The 13,795-nt window shown below is 48.3% G+C and overlaps 1 protein-coding gene across 1 annotated transcript in view; it reads left to right on the top strand.

Moving 5' to 3' along the window:
* Positions 1-1,222: 1,222 nt before the first annotated feature.
* Positions 1,223-13,795, top strand: part of LOC138766301 (class I histocompatibility antigen, F10 alpha chain) — a 223,764-nt gene continuing 211,191 nt past the window's right edge. Inside the window, exon 1 of the mRNA XM_069943799.1 lies at positions 1,223-1,371. Coding sequence (XP_069799900.1) covers positions 1,302-1,371 — 70 coding nt within the window. The 5' untranslated portion in view covers positions 1,223-1,301. The remainder of the gene's footprint in view (positions 1,372-13,795) is intronic.

Genomic DNA, 13,795 nt, shown 5'->3' with positions numbered 1-13,795 from the left:
CCCCTGCTTTTTTGGCTTGGGGACACCCCAAAATACGGCCTTTAGTAGGAAGCTGCTGCTCTCATCTTGGAAGCTGGCAAAAGATAGAAACATTGGGGAACCAGAAGGAGCCGCGGGGAACCAGGGGCCCGGTTATTTTTGTCTATTTTCCTAAGGTCTCCGCAATCTATGAACTTTTGTAAAACAGCTGAAGGACACTTAAAAGGGAACCTGTCAGCTGTGTAAGGCCATGTTCACACTACATAGTGTTGTATAAATCATGGACGTTGTTGTAAATTGCCTAGATTTATACAACCCATGCATTGTATGTGAATATATGGAATCCCGCCAGTAGTGTATACACATAGGGGGACATGTATTAAAAGGCGCAAATGCCTTTTTTAGGCGCAGCTCGGCGGAAAAATCTAAGCAAAAGGACTTTTTTATTTTATTTTATTCGCAGTGGGGCGGAGAGGGGGTGTTACGGGGGGTGCGGCAGCGCGCAGAGGGGGCGCGGTCTCTGCGTGCGCCGTATTTATCATTTTTCCGGGGGAAAAAAAATGATACTGAAACCTGAGCTGGCGTAGTTTTCAGATTATTCGCATGGACGGGCTCCGTGCGTACAGGATTTATGTAGAGGAAATGCGCCTCTACAAAAAATCCCCTGAGCTCCGGAGCGGCGGGGACATTTGTAAGCCTGGCGTAAAAAACGCCGGACTTCATAAATGTCCCCCATAGTATACACTCCGGCCAGAATTCCATCCGGCCACACGAAAAACTGACAAGTCAGTCTTCTGCGGCCGCTATCCTTTGAATAGTGTCCGTGTCAGTTCACACAATGGAGCGTGCAGCTCTGGCACTGGGGAAGTGGGATGTGGGCGCGCACGGATGCACCGGCATCCCAACTTAACAGAAAAGATCATCTGGCCGTTCTGTGAACACTCTGTACCCCACTATTATTAATGATTTGTGTGAATATGTGGAAATATCTCATGTTCCATAAATCCATCGTTGCGGCACCGTGTGACTACATCCTTTTTTAAGGCCTTCAAATTTTTTCCTATAAATCTTCATTATTTCTAGAAATGTTCACGTTTCACTTTCTGTTTCTCGGCGTCTCGTCTCTCCTAACCTCTCCGGCCTCACTCTGCCCGGTAACTGCTGATCAGCTGGAGATTTATTTTCCTATTGGAGGAAACAGTAACTGCCGTCCAATCAGAGCTGAGCTCCGTCCCCCGTGTGCACAGTCACTCTCATACACTGTTACTGCTGCGCTCCGTACAGGAGAAACTTTGGTTCTCGCCCCTCGCAGCCCCCGATATATGAGAGAGAGGATGAGGAAGATGCTCCCCCTCATTGTGCTTCTCCTTCACCTGTCTGCGGTGTATTCTGGTGAGTATGGAGGGGGGGCAGGTATTATACCTTATATTATATGGTTATTATGTGTTATTTATCTGTGTGTTGTGTTGTCATTGTAGTTTATGTATCAATGTGTTGTATAAGACGCAGGGGTGTACCTAGGATTGATGGGGCCCCATAGCAAAAATCTGTACAGGCCCCCCCAACATACTCACCTGTATGTGTGATGCTCTGTGCCCGAGTGTGGGTGTGGGGTGCCGCAGGGATCTGCCCTGTGCCCTGTGGTGGTGGACGTTTTGGGGAGATGGGGGGGGGGGGGGGGGGGGGGGGGGGTCGTTGTGCTCTGTGTGTTTGGGCTCTGACGTGCTGTGAATGCCCCCTCTGAGGGACTGTTAATGTTGTAGCACAGTGGAGGCACGCCACAACATAGCAGTTGTGTGGTCTGCCTCCATGGTAGCTACGCCACTGATAAGACGTCAGAAATCCACTAGAGAAGCTGCACATGTCATGTAGTGTGCGCCATAGTGATGGGGAAATGTGTAAAACACCTAGTGAGCTGCGCCACATACACTGCAGGCGCCATATTCTCTGCCTTATAGCCTCATGATGATAAATCTCCATCTATGTATCACAGGTCAGACCCTGCGGTGTCCCCCCACATCCCATACACCCCCCCCCCTCTCTATCCACACACATAGATTGTACAGTAATAATGGGGGATTGTACAATTATTGTCACCTGTAATAAGTTATATTGTGCTGCAGTCACATCCCAGGCCCAGTGTCTCCCCGCAGTGACGCCGAGCCCAGCCGCACCCCATACACCCCTATAACCTCTGTAGGGATCTTCCCGGGGGATGGTGTGTTAGGACACAGTTCAGGCAGCAAACTTGGACTTGAAAACAGCTTTGGTGTTTATTTGTAGCATAAACGGTCCAGCAACATAAATACAGCAACACCGTGCAGTGAGAACAAACAAAACAAAAAGTCCTGCCCGTCTGGGCGCTTACTAATACAGCAGGTTACCTCTCTGTCACTTCACTTGGCAGGTAATATTGCAGGGTGTGCATAAGCCCCAGCTCCCAGCGAACACACCACGCAGGCTGTTCACTCCTGTCTGAGAGACTCCCCTGCACACTGAGCACAGCTTTTGCCTTCTCAGGCTGATTGGGATCAGAGCTCACCTGATCCCAAAACCCATACTGGATCGAGGGGGGAGGGAATGGCAGATCCCACTACCAACCTATCCACCATTCCAGTAAATCCAGGCCCGGTAAAAATAAATAATAACTCAGCAGCATAACACTGCTGAGCAACAGATCCCTCCTGGACTTACCATCTCACACTACGCATCAGCCTAGGTGAGATGTACACCCCCTCGAACACATCTCCAGTGACATGTCCACATATCCCCCCCCCCCCTCTTCTTCAGACCGGAGGGCTGAGCGTATTGTCCCCACAGGCAGTGTACCCTTGATAGGGCGTCAGCATTCGCCTGTAATTTCCCTGGCCCGTGTTCCACAGTGAAATTGAAGTTTTGTAGGGACAGAAACCATCTAGTCACCCTTGCGTTTTTCTCCTTGTTTAGCTTCATCCATGTTAGGGGGGCATGGTCTGTCACTAACTTGAATCTCCTGCCTAGCAAGTAGTACCTCAGGGATTCTAGGGCCCACTTCACTGCCAGACATTCTCGCTCCACAATGGCGTAGTTTTTCTCGGCCGGGGATAGCTTTCCTCGCCATTCACGAACTGTGAGAGGACGGCACCTAACCCTGTATTAGAGGCATCTGTCTGGACCAGAAATTCTTGCCTAAAGTCAGGGGTAACTAGCACAGGTTGTTGACACAAGGCAGACTTAAGGCTTTGAAAAGCCTTCTCGGCCTCTGGAGTCCATGTCACCATTGCGGACTTTGCACCCTTTGTCAGGTCAGTTAGTGGGGCTGCAACTGAAGCAAAATTCGGCACAAACCTCCGGTAATAGCCCGTAATACCCAGGAAAGCTCTGACCTGTTTCTTTGTGAGGGGTTGAGGCCAATTCTGTATTGCCTCAATTTTATTTAGTTGTGGTTTCACTAACCCCCTCCCAATAATGTAGCCCAGGTATTTGGCCTCCTCTAAGGCTAGTGCACACTTCTCTGCATTGATGGTTAACCCCGCATCACTTATGGCATCTAACACCGCCTGGACCTTACAGAGGTGACTTTCCCAATCCGGGCTAAAAATGACCACATCATCGAGGTAGGCAGCGGAGTAATCACGATGTGGTCGCAGAATCAAGTCCATCAACCTCTGAAAAGTGGCAGGGGCTCCATGTAACCCGAATGGCATCACTACGTATTGGAAGAGCCCATCAGGGGTGGAGAATGCAGTCTTCTCTCTAGCCTCAGGAGTGAGGGGGATCTGCCAGTAGCCCTTAGTGAGATCAAGGGTAGTTATGTACCTGGCATTACCCATCCTTTCTATCAACTCATCTACCCTGGGCATGGGGTAGGCATCGAACTTGGAGATCTCATTTAACTTTCTAAAGTCATTACAGAACCTCCAAGTTCCATTTGGCTTTGGGATTAACACAATCGGGCTGGACCACTCGCTCTGGGACACCTCAATGACTCCTAGGTCAAGCATACGTTTTACCTCGGATGATACCGCCTCCCTCCGTGCTTCTGGTATCCTGTAGGGCTTCAGGTTTACTCTGCTTCTAGGCTCAGTTTCAATATGATGACTAATGAGATGCGTACGCCCTGGTAGGTCAGAAAACTTGTTTTTATTTTTCTGCAGGAACTCCTTAGCTTCCTGCTTCTGGGACACCGATAGGGTGTCACCAATCCTGACCGGAGGGATTGGTGGTGACAGATGACCAACAGGATTTGTCGCCACCAAGGATTCCCTGTCTTTCCAGGGCTTGATCAAGTTTATGTGATAAACTTGAAAAGGCTTCCTTCTACCTGGTTGGTGTACCTTGTAGTTGACCTCACTGATCTTCTCTACAATTTCATAGGGACCCTGCCACTTTGCTAAGAATTTGCTTTCTACCGTGGGAACAAGTATGAGTACCCGGTCACCTGGGCTAAATGTCCTGATTCTTGCAGAACGATTGTAAATTCTGCTTTGGCTCTCTTGCGCCCTCTGGAGGTGTTCCCTTACTAGGGGCATTACAGTGGCTATACGGTCCTGCATTTGTGCTACATGCTCTATAACACTCTTGTATGGGGTGGACTCACTTTCCCATGTCTCTTTCGCTATATCCAACAAACCCCTAGGGTGACGACCATAGACTAATTCGAAGGGAGAGAACCCTGTGGACGCTTGGGGTACTTCCCTAATAGAAAACATCAGGTAAGGTAGTAAGTGATCCCAATCACGACCATCCTTTTCCACCACCTTTTTTAACATATGTTTCAGGGTTTTATTAAACCTCTCCACTAACCCGTCTGTCTGTGGGTGATATACAGAGGTACGTAGATGGGAGATTTTAAACAGTTTGCATAGCTCTTTCATCACCTTTGACACAAATGGGGTACCTTGGTCGGTCAAGATTTCTTTGGGGATCCCCACCCTGGAAAACATATAAAACAATTCCCGTGCAATTGTTTTAGATGCAGTGTTTCTTAGGGGTACAGCCTCAGGATAGCGGGTCGCGTAGTCTAATACAACTAGAATGTACTGGTGTCCCCTAGCCGACTTTACAATGGGACCCACCAAGTCCATTGCGATCCGGTCAAAAGGTACCTCTATGATGGGGAGTGGGACCAAAGGACTGCGGAAATGCGACACTGGAGCGCTAAGCTGACATGTGGGGCACGACTCACAGTATTTTTTTATGTCAGCATAAATCGCAGGCCAATAAAACCTCTGGAGGACTCTCTCCTGCGTTTTATCTGTCCCCAAGTGGCCCCCAAGGACATGATTATGGGCCATGTCGAGTACCTGACGCCGGTACGACTTAGGCACCAGAAGCTGTTCCACAACCTCATCATTAATCTTAGTGACTCTATATAAGAGATCATTAGTCATAGAAAAATGTGGAAACTTTTTCTCCGCTTCTGGTTCCTGAGGTACCCCATTCATAACAGTGACCTGTTCTCTCGCATTTTTGAGAGTGGGGTCCTGTAATTGTGCAGTACCAAAATTATCCCTGGACACCTCTAAGTCTGGAACATTCGGGTCAGTGGGAGGAGCCTCTTCCTCACCAGCCAGGACCTGCAAAGGAAAAGCATTTTCATCCTGTACATTTTTATCTTTTACCATGGGTAATGCAATAGACTTAGGGGTATCCTCACTCCTTTCAGGGGATTGTTGTTTTCCCCATAGAGCCCAGAACAATGGAAAATCACGCCCCAATATCACATTATGCATAAGGTTTTTAACCACACCCACTTCATACTGTACAGCGCCTAGTTCAGTCCCGACATTAGCCAGTACTATAGGGTAAACCTTTGTATCACCATGTATGCACACCACACTCATATGTCTTGCTGGCACAAAGTCCCCAGTCACCAGGCTGGCATGCACCAGGGTGACAAGGCTTCCTGAGTCCAGCAACGCCTTAACAGGGAAGTCATTGACCGTAATGTTGCAGACTTGCGGTTCAGTCTCTAGTCCAGTGACCGCAACAAAAGACGGTTCCGCAAATAGCGACTGACGCCGGCTAGCGTCACACTCCATGGGCTCAGTGGTAAGAGGGCAATGGGCAGACATATGTCCCGTCTCATGGTATCTCCAGCACTGGATAGGGCCTGGTCTCCTTGGCAGGGAGTCCTTTTTAGGGCCACTTAGCCACCGGGGACCATCACCAGTCTTTTGCCCCTGAGACACCTCCTGAGCGCTCTTCTCTCTATCAGCACCCCTCCACACTCCCCCAATAGATGGAAGTCTCTTACCAGCTGAAGGCACAGGTCTGGCACTCCGGGGAGGTGACGGTGCTGCAGGAACATCACGGAGGTAGTCCTCGGTCGCCTGGAACCTCTCCACAAGGCTGACGAGTTCGTCGGCACTCTTAGGGTCGCCTTGTCCCACCCAGCGTTGTAGATCAGCAGGAAGGGCACGGAGGTAGCGATCCATCACGACCCTCTCTAGGATCTGGGCAGGAGTAGAGGTATCTGGCTCCAACCACTTTCTTGCCAAATGGATCAGGTCGTACATCTGGGACCTCGCTGACTTGTCCAGACTGTAGCTCCAGTTGCGGACCCTCCGGGCACGGACAGCAGCAGTAACTCCTAGTCGGGCGAGTATCTCCGCTCTTAGCCGAGGATAGTCTTTGACCTCTTGCTCACTGAGGTCATAATAGGCCTTTTGAGGTTCGCCTGTTAAATAAGGCGCAATCACTTCTGCCCACTCAGTGGAGGGTAGCTTTTCTCGCTCAGCCACACGCTCAAAGACAGTTAAGTAGGCCTCAATATTGTCATCAGCAGTCATCTTTTGCAGCGCACGCTGCACGGCTCTTCTCACAGACAAAGTCTCTGGCGCGGCTGCTGCCACCAGCTGGGGATTAGCACCTGCAGACGCCTCTTGCTTTGCTATCAGGTGCTCAATAAGTCTCTGTTGTTGGGCCATCGCTTGTTCGTGGCGCATATTAGCGTCTGTCAGAGCCTGTTCGTGGCGCAGGTTAGCGTCTGTTAGAGCCTGTTGTTGCAGCCTATTAGCCTGCTGGTGTGCAGCCAATGCCTGTTCATGGCGCAGGTTAGCGGCCTCCTGATCCTGTTTAGCGGCTGCCTGAGCCTGTTGTTGTGCGGCCAATGCTTGTTGCTGTTGCAGACTCACTTGCATTAACTGCTTCATCATCTCCTCCATGTTGCTTGTCTGTTTTTGGAGTGAAGCAGCAGCCTTCACCCAGGACATAAGCAGCTGTAGCCAAGTTGATGCACACCGTTGCCCCTAGCAACCGTTTTGCCCGCTCCGCAGCACCAATTGTAGGGATCTTCCCGAGGGATGGTGTGTTAGGACACAGTTCAGGCAGCAAACTTGGACTTGAAAACAGCTTTGGTGTTTATTTGTAGCATAAACGGTCCAGCAACATAAATACAGCAACACCGTGCAGTGAGAACAAACAAAACAAAAAGTCCTGCCCGTCTGGGCGCTTACTAATACAGCAGGTTACCTCTCTGTCACTTCACTTGGCAGGTAATATTGCAGGGTGTGCATAAGCCCCAGCTCCCAGCGAACACACCACGCAGGCTGTTCACTCCTGTCTGAGAGACTCCCCTGCACACTGAACACACCTTTTGCCTTCTCAGGCTGATTGGGATCAGAGCTCACCTGATCCCAAAACCCATACTGGATCGAGGGGGGAGGGAATGGCAGATCCCACTACCAACCTATCCACCATTCCAGTAAATCCAGGCCCGGTAAAAATAAATAATAACTCAGCAGCATAACACTGCTGAGCAACAGATCCCTCCTGGACTTACCATCTCACACTATGCATCAGCCTAGGTGAGATGTACACCCCCTCGAACACATCTCCAGTGACATGTCCACACCTCCTATACTCTATACCAGACGTGTAAAACTCAGGCCCTCCAGCTGTTTTAAAACTACAATTCCCATCATGCCTGGACGGCCAAAGCTATTTCTCTCTGTCTAACACCTGTCAGTGCACATTCCTATTGAGGAGTATATAACTAGAGCTCCATACCTGGTGCTTCCTGACATCAGCTGCTAATACAGGACAGGATGGGGGGCGCTGTGTGACCGGGCACTGGGCGACCTCCTGCCCCACTGACAGGTGACACAGCTCCCCCCTCCAATACTCACCTCCACTACACTCTCCTAGTGCCCGGCTCCTCCCCATCTCCTTGTCTCTCTGCTCTCTCTCCCTACTCATAGATGCATCCATAACACATCCAGCTGCTGCAGAACATCTTTATGATGAAAAGTTAGTCATGTCAGTGACTGGCTTAAAGCTGAGAGTAAATTTTTGTAAATCATTAACAGATCTATATTATAAAATAATCCTAAAATCTAGCAGTTTTTATTTTGGTTATTAGGCTTAACACTAAGCTAAGACTTCCTATTGTGTCTGTGATGATAAGTAGGGCTGCTGGAAAGTGATCTGTACAGCATTACAGCAAGTAAGTCTGGTGGTCTCTCAGCCAGGTCAGCTGGTACGGTGGTGTGGTAGCTGAGTGGGTCTAAGGTCACTTGGGCACTTGTCACGGTAGTCTGGTGTGGTGTAGTACCCACCCCGGACAGTTTGGCACCTCACCAGCACATGAAAGAAAACGATTAACCTACGTGTACAGGTGTGTAGGTGCGTAAGAATAGGCCAGAGTCCAATGCTTAGAGTAAGAATACAATGGTTTACTTAGAAGAACTTGCAATACAAAAAAGTACGTTGGTAGGAATACAGTTCAGTGCCATACAAAAGTACAATCTTGCGAGTTCTTGTAGTAGAGGTAGAGATCAGGTGCTTTTAAGAAGAGAGTGCTACAGAAAAGAGAGTGTAGAGGAGAAGGGGTGCCTGATGGGCCTTGTCCAATGTAGAAATGTACTCTGCCTGGACCAGTAGAGGTGTGTAGAAGAAATATATAGAGAACACTCATACTCACATATAGACACTAGTCTGACCGCCTTCTGCCCCCTAGTTGTGAGCTATCCATCCTAGGTGGGTAGTATGAGCCCCAGGCCTTGTTATCTGAGCTAAGCAGACTCCCTAGACTTCTTAGTTGACTTGCACTGCGCAGTGGAATACATAGCCTTTCCGTAGCTTTGTTCCACTGGCCTCAGTTCCTGTGACTTCTGAGGTAACTGCACGTTTAGAGAGGTTCCTGGCATGGACAAGGTGATTCTTGTATGGCTTCTCTCTCCTTAGCACAGCATCTTAGTAGTGTTGCTCATAAGGAAGATATGTAGCCTGCTTGGTTGTGTCCCTGTCAGGGGACCTGGCCAAAGCCAGGCCCTGGCTTAACTTCAGCAGGAACTTGTCTGTCTGACTGAATACAGACTACAACTCCCTAACTCCTCACACCAGGAACTTAGTCCTTTCTACAGGGGTCCATCTGACCCTGCCTGTGATTAGTGGGGCTGTGTGTGTAGAAAGAGAGAGCAGAAGATAGGGCGAAGGAAGGAGGTAAAGCACCTGCACCTGTGAATGGGTGAAGAACAACATGTGACATACAATTGTTAACCCTTAGGGTACAAACACACACACCGTATACGCAGCAAATACGCAGATCTGCCGCAGATTTGATGCTGTGTTCAGTTATTTAGATCGAATCTGCTGCGTATCTGTTGCGTATCGCAGCAGTAAATACGCTGCGTATATGGTGTGTGTGTTTATACCCTTAGTCTACTTCAGCTGTGCATAGTAAACAACAGACATTCCAGTGACACCTGGTGGAAAAAAACACTGTGTTTATACTTCATCCCACTTGTGTGAACCCGAGGGAGTTACCTTACTCAGGTGCAATAAAGGTTTAGGGGCCCGTACAAGATTTCTACACCAGTACATATAGGAGACAATAACATCTCCCTCTCCCTGTGGACTGACCTTTGTACCGGTCACAGACATGACAAATCATGCTAACAACTGTTTTTATTCAAAGAATAGGATCTGGATATGTTCATTGTGTCTATGTCCATGAGGCTTGCCATAAATGCTGGCAAAAACAGCTCAGGCAAGATGGCCGCCTCTATAAAAATATACTACAAAAAGTAAAAGATTACAATCAGAAAATTGAAACAGATGAGAAGAAAGGAACATATTCCAGTATCTGGATCTAATCAGTAAAAAAAAAATCTAGATAATCACAGCAGTTTTATTGGAACAGCCCAAGAATAAGATTCAGACTCAAATGGTAAAGTCAAAAGTTCCTGTCCTTGTGTTCATGTCTGATGTTCTTGTCTACAGGTAGTGTCTACTGGGTCACCCACCCTGAACTATCCACCAAATGGACCCTATGTGGCTTTCTGGGTTATTGTGGAGCCTTCCCCTACCACACAGAATACTGCCCGGTACTGCTGCAGTTGTATTGGTAGACCGCAGCTCGCCCCTTATCAGTCCTCATGGTGACTAGAGATGATCAAACATTGGAAAATCTTAGGTTCTATGGAACTCGAACCTTGTTGAGCCTTCCGCATTTGATTCCCGATGCCTTCCCAGTCCGTGGGGAAGGAGGAGACAGCCCAGGTACTGCCTGGAATTCCAGGATACAGCCTATTACCTAGACTAAATCCCGGAATTCCAGGCGGTACCCAGGCTGTCTCCTCCTTCCCCACGGACCGGGAAGGCATCAGGAATCAAATGCGGAAGGTTCAACAAGGTTCGACTTCTATAGAACCTAAGATTTTCCGATGTTCGATCATCTCTAATGGTGACTAGCTACTACCTTGCTTTCTGGTGACCCGTCGACCCATATATTCACGTGCCCAGTCCTGCCCTCCATATATTCACGTGCCCAGTCCTGCACTCCATATATTCACGTGCCCAGTCCTGCCCTCCATATATTCATGTGCCCAGTCGTCCTGCCCTCCATATATTCACGTGCCCAGTCCTGCCCTCCATATATTCACGTGCCCAGTCCTGCCCTCCATATATTCATGTGCCGAGTCCTCCTGCCCTCCATATATTCATGTGCCCAGTCGTCCTGCCCTCCATATATTCATGTGCCCAGTCGTCCTGCCCTCCATATATTCACGTGCCCAGTCCTGCCCTCCATATATTCACGTGCCCAGTCCTGCCCTCCATATATTCACGTGCCCAGTCCTGCCCTCCATATATTCACGTGCCCAGTCCTGCCCTCCATATATTCATGTGCCCACTCCTGCCCTCCATATATTCATGTGCCCAGTCCTGCCCTCCATATATTCATGTGCCCAGTCCTGCCCTCCATATATTCATGTGCCCACTCCTGCCCTCCATATATTCATGTGCCCACTCCTGCCCTCCATATATTCATGTGCCCAGTCCTCCTGCCCTCCATATATTCATGTGCCCAGTCCTCCTGCCCTCCATATATTCATGTGCCCAGACCTCCTGCCCTCCATATATTCATGTGCCCAGTCCTCCTGCCCTCCATATATTCACGTGCCCAGTCCTCCTGCCCTCCATATATTCATGTGCCCGGTCCTGCCCTCCATATATTTAGGTTTCTGCAATATCTTTGGTGCAGGGGCAGAAGACAGAAGGATAATACAGGTATAAAACCTCTGGGCAGCTCTCCATACTGCCAGCCATCTTTGGCCTTATTTTGGCCTTGTCTTGTAGTGTATATGTGTGATGTGCTGTACTGTATATGTGTGATGTGCTGTACTGTATATGTGATATGTGCTGTACTGTATGTGTGTGATGTCCTGTAGTATGTGTGATGTGCTGTAGTGTATGTGTGTGATGTGCTGTAGTGTATGTGTGTGATGTCCTGTAGTGTATATGTGTGGTGATGTGCTGTAGTGTATGTGTGTGATGTCCTGTAGTGTATATGTGTGATGTGCTGTAGTGTATGTGTGTGATGTCCTGTAGTGTATGTGTGTGATGTGCTGTAGTGTATGTTTGATGTTCTGTATTATATGTGTGATGTGCTGTATTATATGTGTGATGTGTTGTAGTGTATATGTGTGATGTGCTGTAGTGTGTATGTATGATGTGCCTCTACTGTTTAGGATATTTCCTGTCTCGGCCAGATGTCACCAGAGAGCACTGTGTCAGACTGAAAATAAAACATTTCCTGCAGGACATACAGTAGCTGATAAGTATGGAAAGACCTGCGATTTTGTAATAGAAGTAAATGACACATCTATATAACTTTCATATATCAGTTGATTTGGAAAAAAAAGGAAGATTTTCCCTGGACAACCCCTTTAAAGGTTCTGGAGAGAGTGCCAGGTGAATAGACTTGAGCTGATGGCTCTGTGTTCAGGGCCATAATGGCTTTCAATATTGGGCCTTGTAGTCTGAATCTAGTCAGAGTTGTGAAGAGGTATTCCCAATCTACTTGGTTGAACACCTTCTCTGCGTCTAACGTTAGGAGCAGAGAAGGCATTCGCTATTACCATCAGGTCAATCAGTCTATGGGTTCCGTCAATGGTTTGTCTGCCCTTGACAAACCTAACCTCAACCGCTTCAAAGAGCCCCTGCAGACCATGGCAAAAATATATATACTGCATAGATCAATGAGATTGTTGATCTATTGCTCTGGGCTGCTGCAACAAGGAGCAATAGATCGCCGAGCCAGGATCAGCGCCATTATGGTGCAGACCCCTGGCCGGAGCAGATGGAGGGATCTCTCCTCTGAGATCGTGTTGTGCAGGGGGGGGGGGCGATTCCCTTTACTAGACCACCAGGGATGGGAAAAAGAAGCCATTTAAATGCAGCTGCCAGCTTTCACAGCTGCATTTAAATGGCTAATTAGCGGACACGGCGATCGGACCGCGCCCGCTAACTGCCGTGGTCATGGGCTGCAGATAGCAGCCGGGATAGCAGCAGTTCAGAGCAGGGTCGCCACATGGCCCCCTCTGAACTCCCCTAGTGACACCAAGGACGTACATTTACGTCTTGGGTCAGCTAAGGGATACATTTTTTTGGCATGGATATTTCAGAGCGGGGTGCTGTTATAACATTCACTTTAGTTCTATAAAAACATATCCGTCTAATGAGATCTCTTGGTGTTTCTTCTACAGGCAGGGACCTTGGCTTAGGAAGTCTATGAACCCTATCAGTTGTAAGGTCTATGTAAGAGGCATCAGGGAGGAGGCACCAAACATTTCAATCAGGAAATCCTCTAATTTCTCTGTCTTTCTGCTTTCAGGAATATTGCGGAAATGTATATGATTACGGCGGGTACGATCCTCCATATCCGCCATTTTTAGTTTAATGTTAGTTATGTCGTCCGCCACTTTATTCACTGATTCCGCTGTTTTATTTTGTGCTGCTGCAAGTTCTGTCACTTTCATCTCTAGGTCATTAGTACGCTCCCCCAATAGCCCCAATTTCCCGGGAGAGTTTGGCACACATTGATTGCATATTAGGCTATGTTCACAATATGTATATTTTCGTAAAACTTTCATAAAAATATATGTTACCTTGTAGTGAATATGTGTGATGTCCTGTAGTGTATATGTGTGTGATATGTGCTGTAGTGTATATATGGGTGATATGTGCTGTAGTATGTGTGATGTGATGTAGTGTATATGTGTGATGTCCTGTAGTGTATATGTGTGTGATATGTGCTGTAGTGTGATATGTGCTGTAGTGTCTATATGTGTGATGTCCTGTAGTGTATATGTGTGTGATGTCCTGTAGTATATGTGTGATGTCCTGTAGTGTATATATATATGTGTGTGATGTGCTGTAGTGCAGTGATTTTCAACCAGTGTGCCGCGACACATGGACGGGTGTGCCGCAGGGAAAGTTCCCCAAACTATGGTGCCCCTGTAAAACAGGAGAAAACAATAGGGGAGAGAAACCTGGGGATGGGGGAGAAACAGGGGAGAGAAGCAGGGGGGAGAGAAACATGGGGATGGGG

Source organism: Dendropsophus ebraccatus, chromosome 10, assembly GCF_027789765.1.
Source record: "Dendropsophus ebraccatus isolate aDenEbr1 chromosome 10, aDenEbr1.pat, whole genome shotgun sequence".
NCBI classification, from domain to species: Eukaryota; Metazoa; Chordata; class Amphibia; order Anura; family Hylidae; genus Dendropsophus; species Dendropsophus ebraccatus.
The sequence above is the reverse complement of the archived record's forward strand: the minus strand, read 5'-3'. Positions and strand labels throughout refer to the sequence as shown.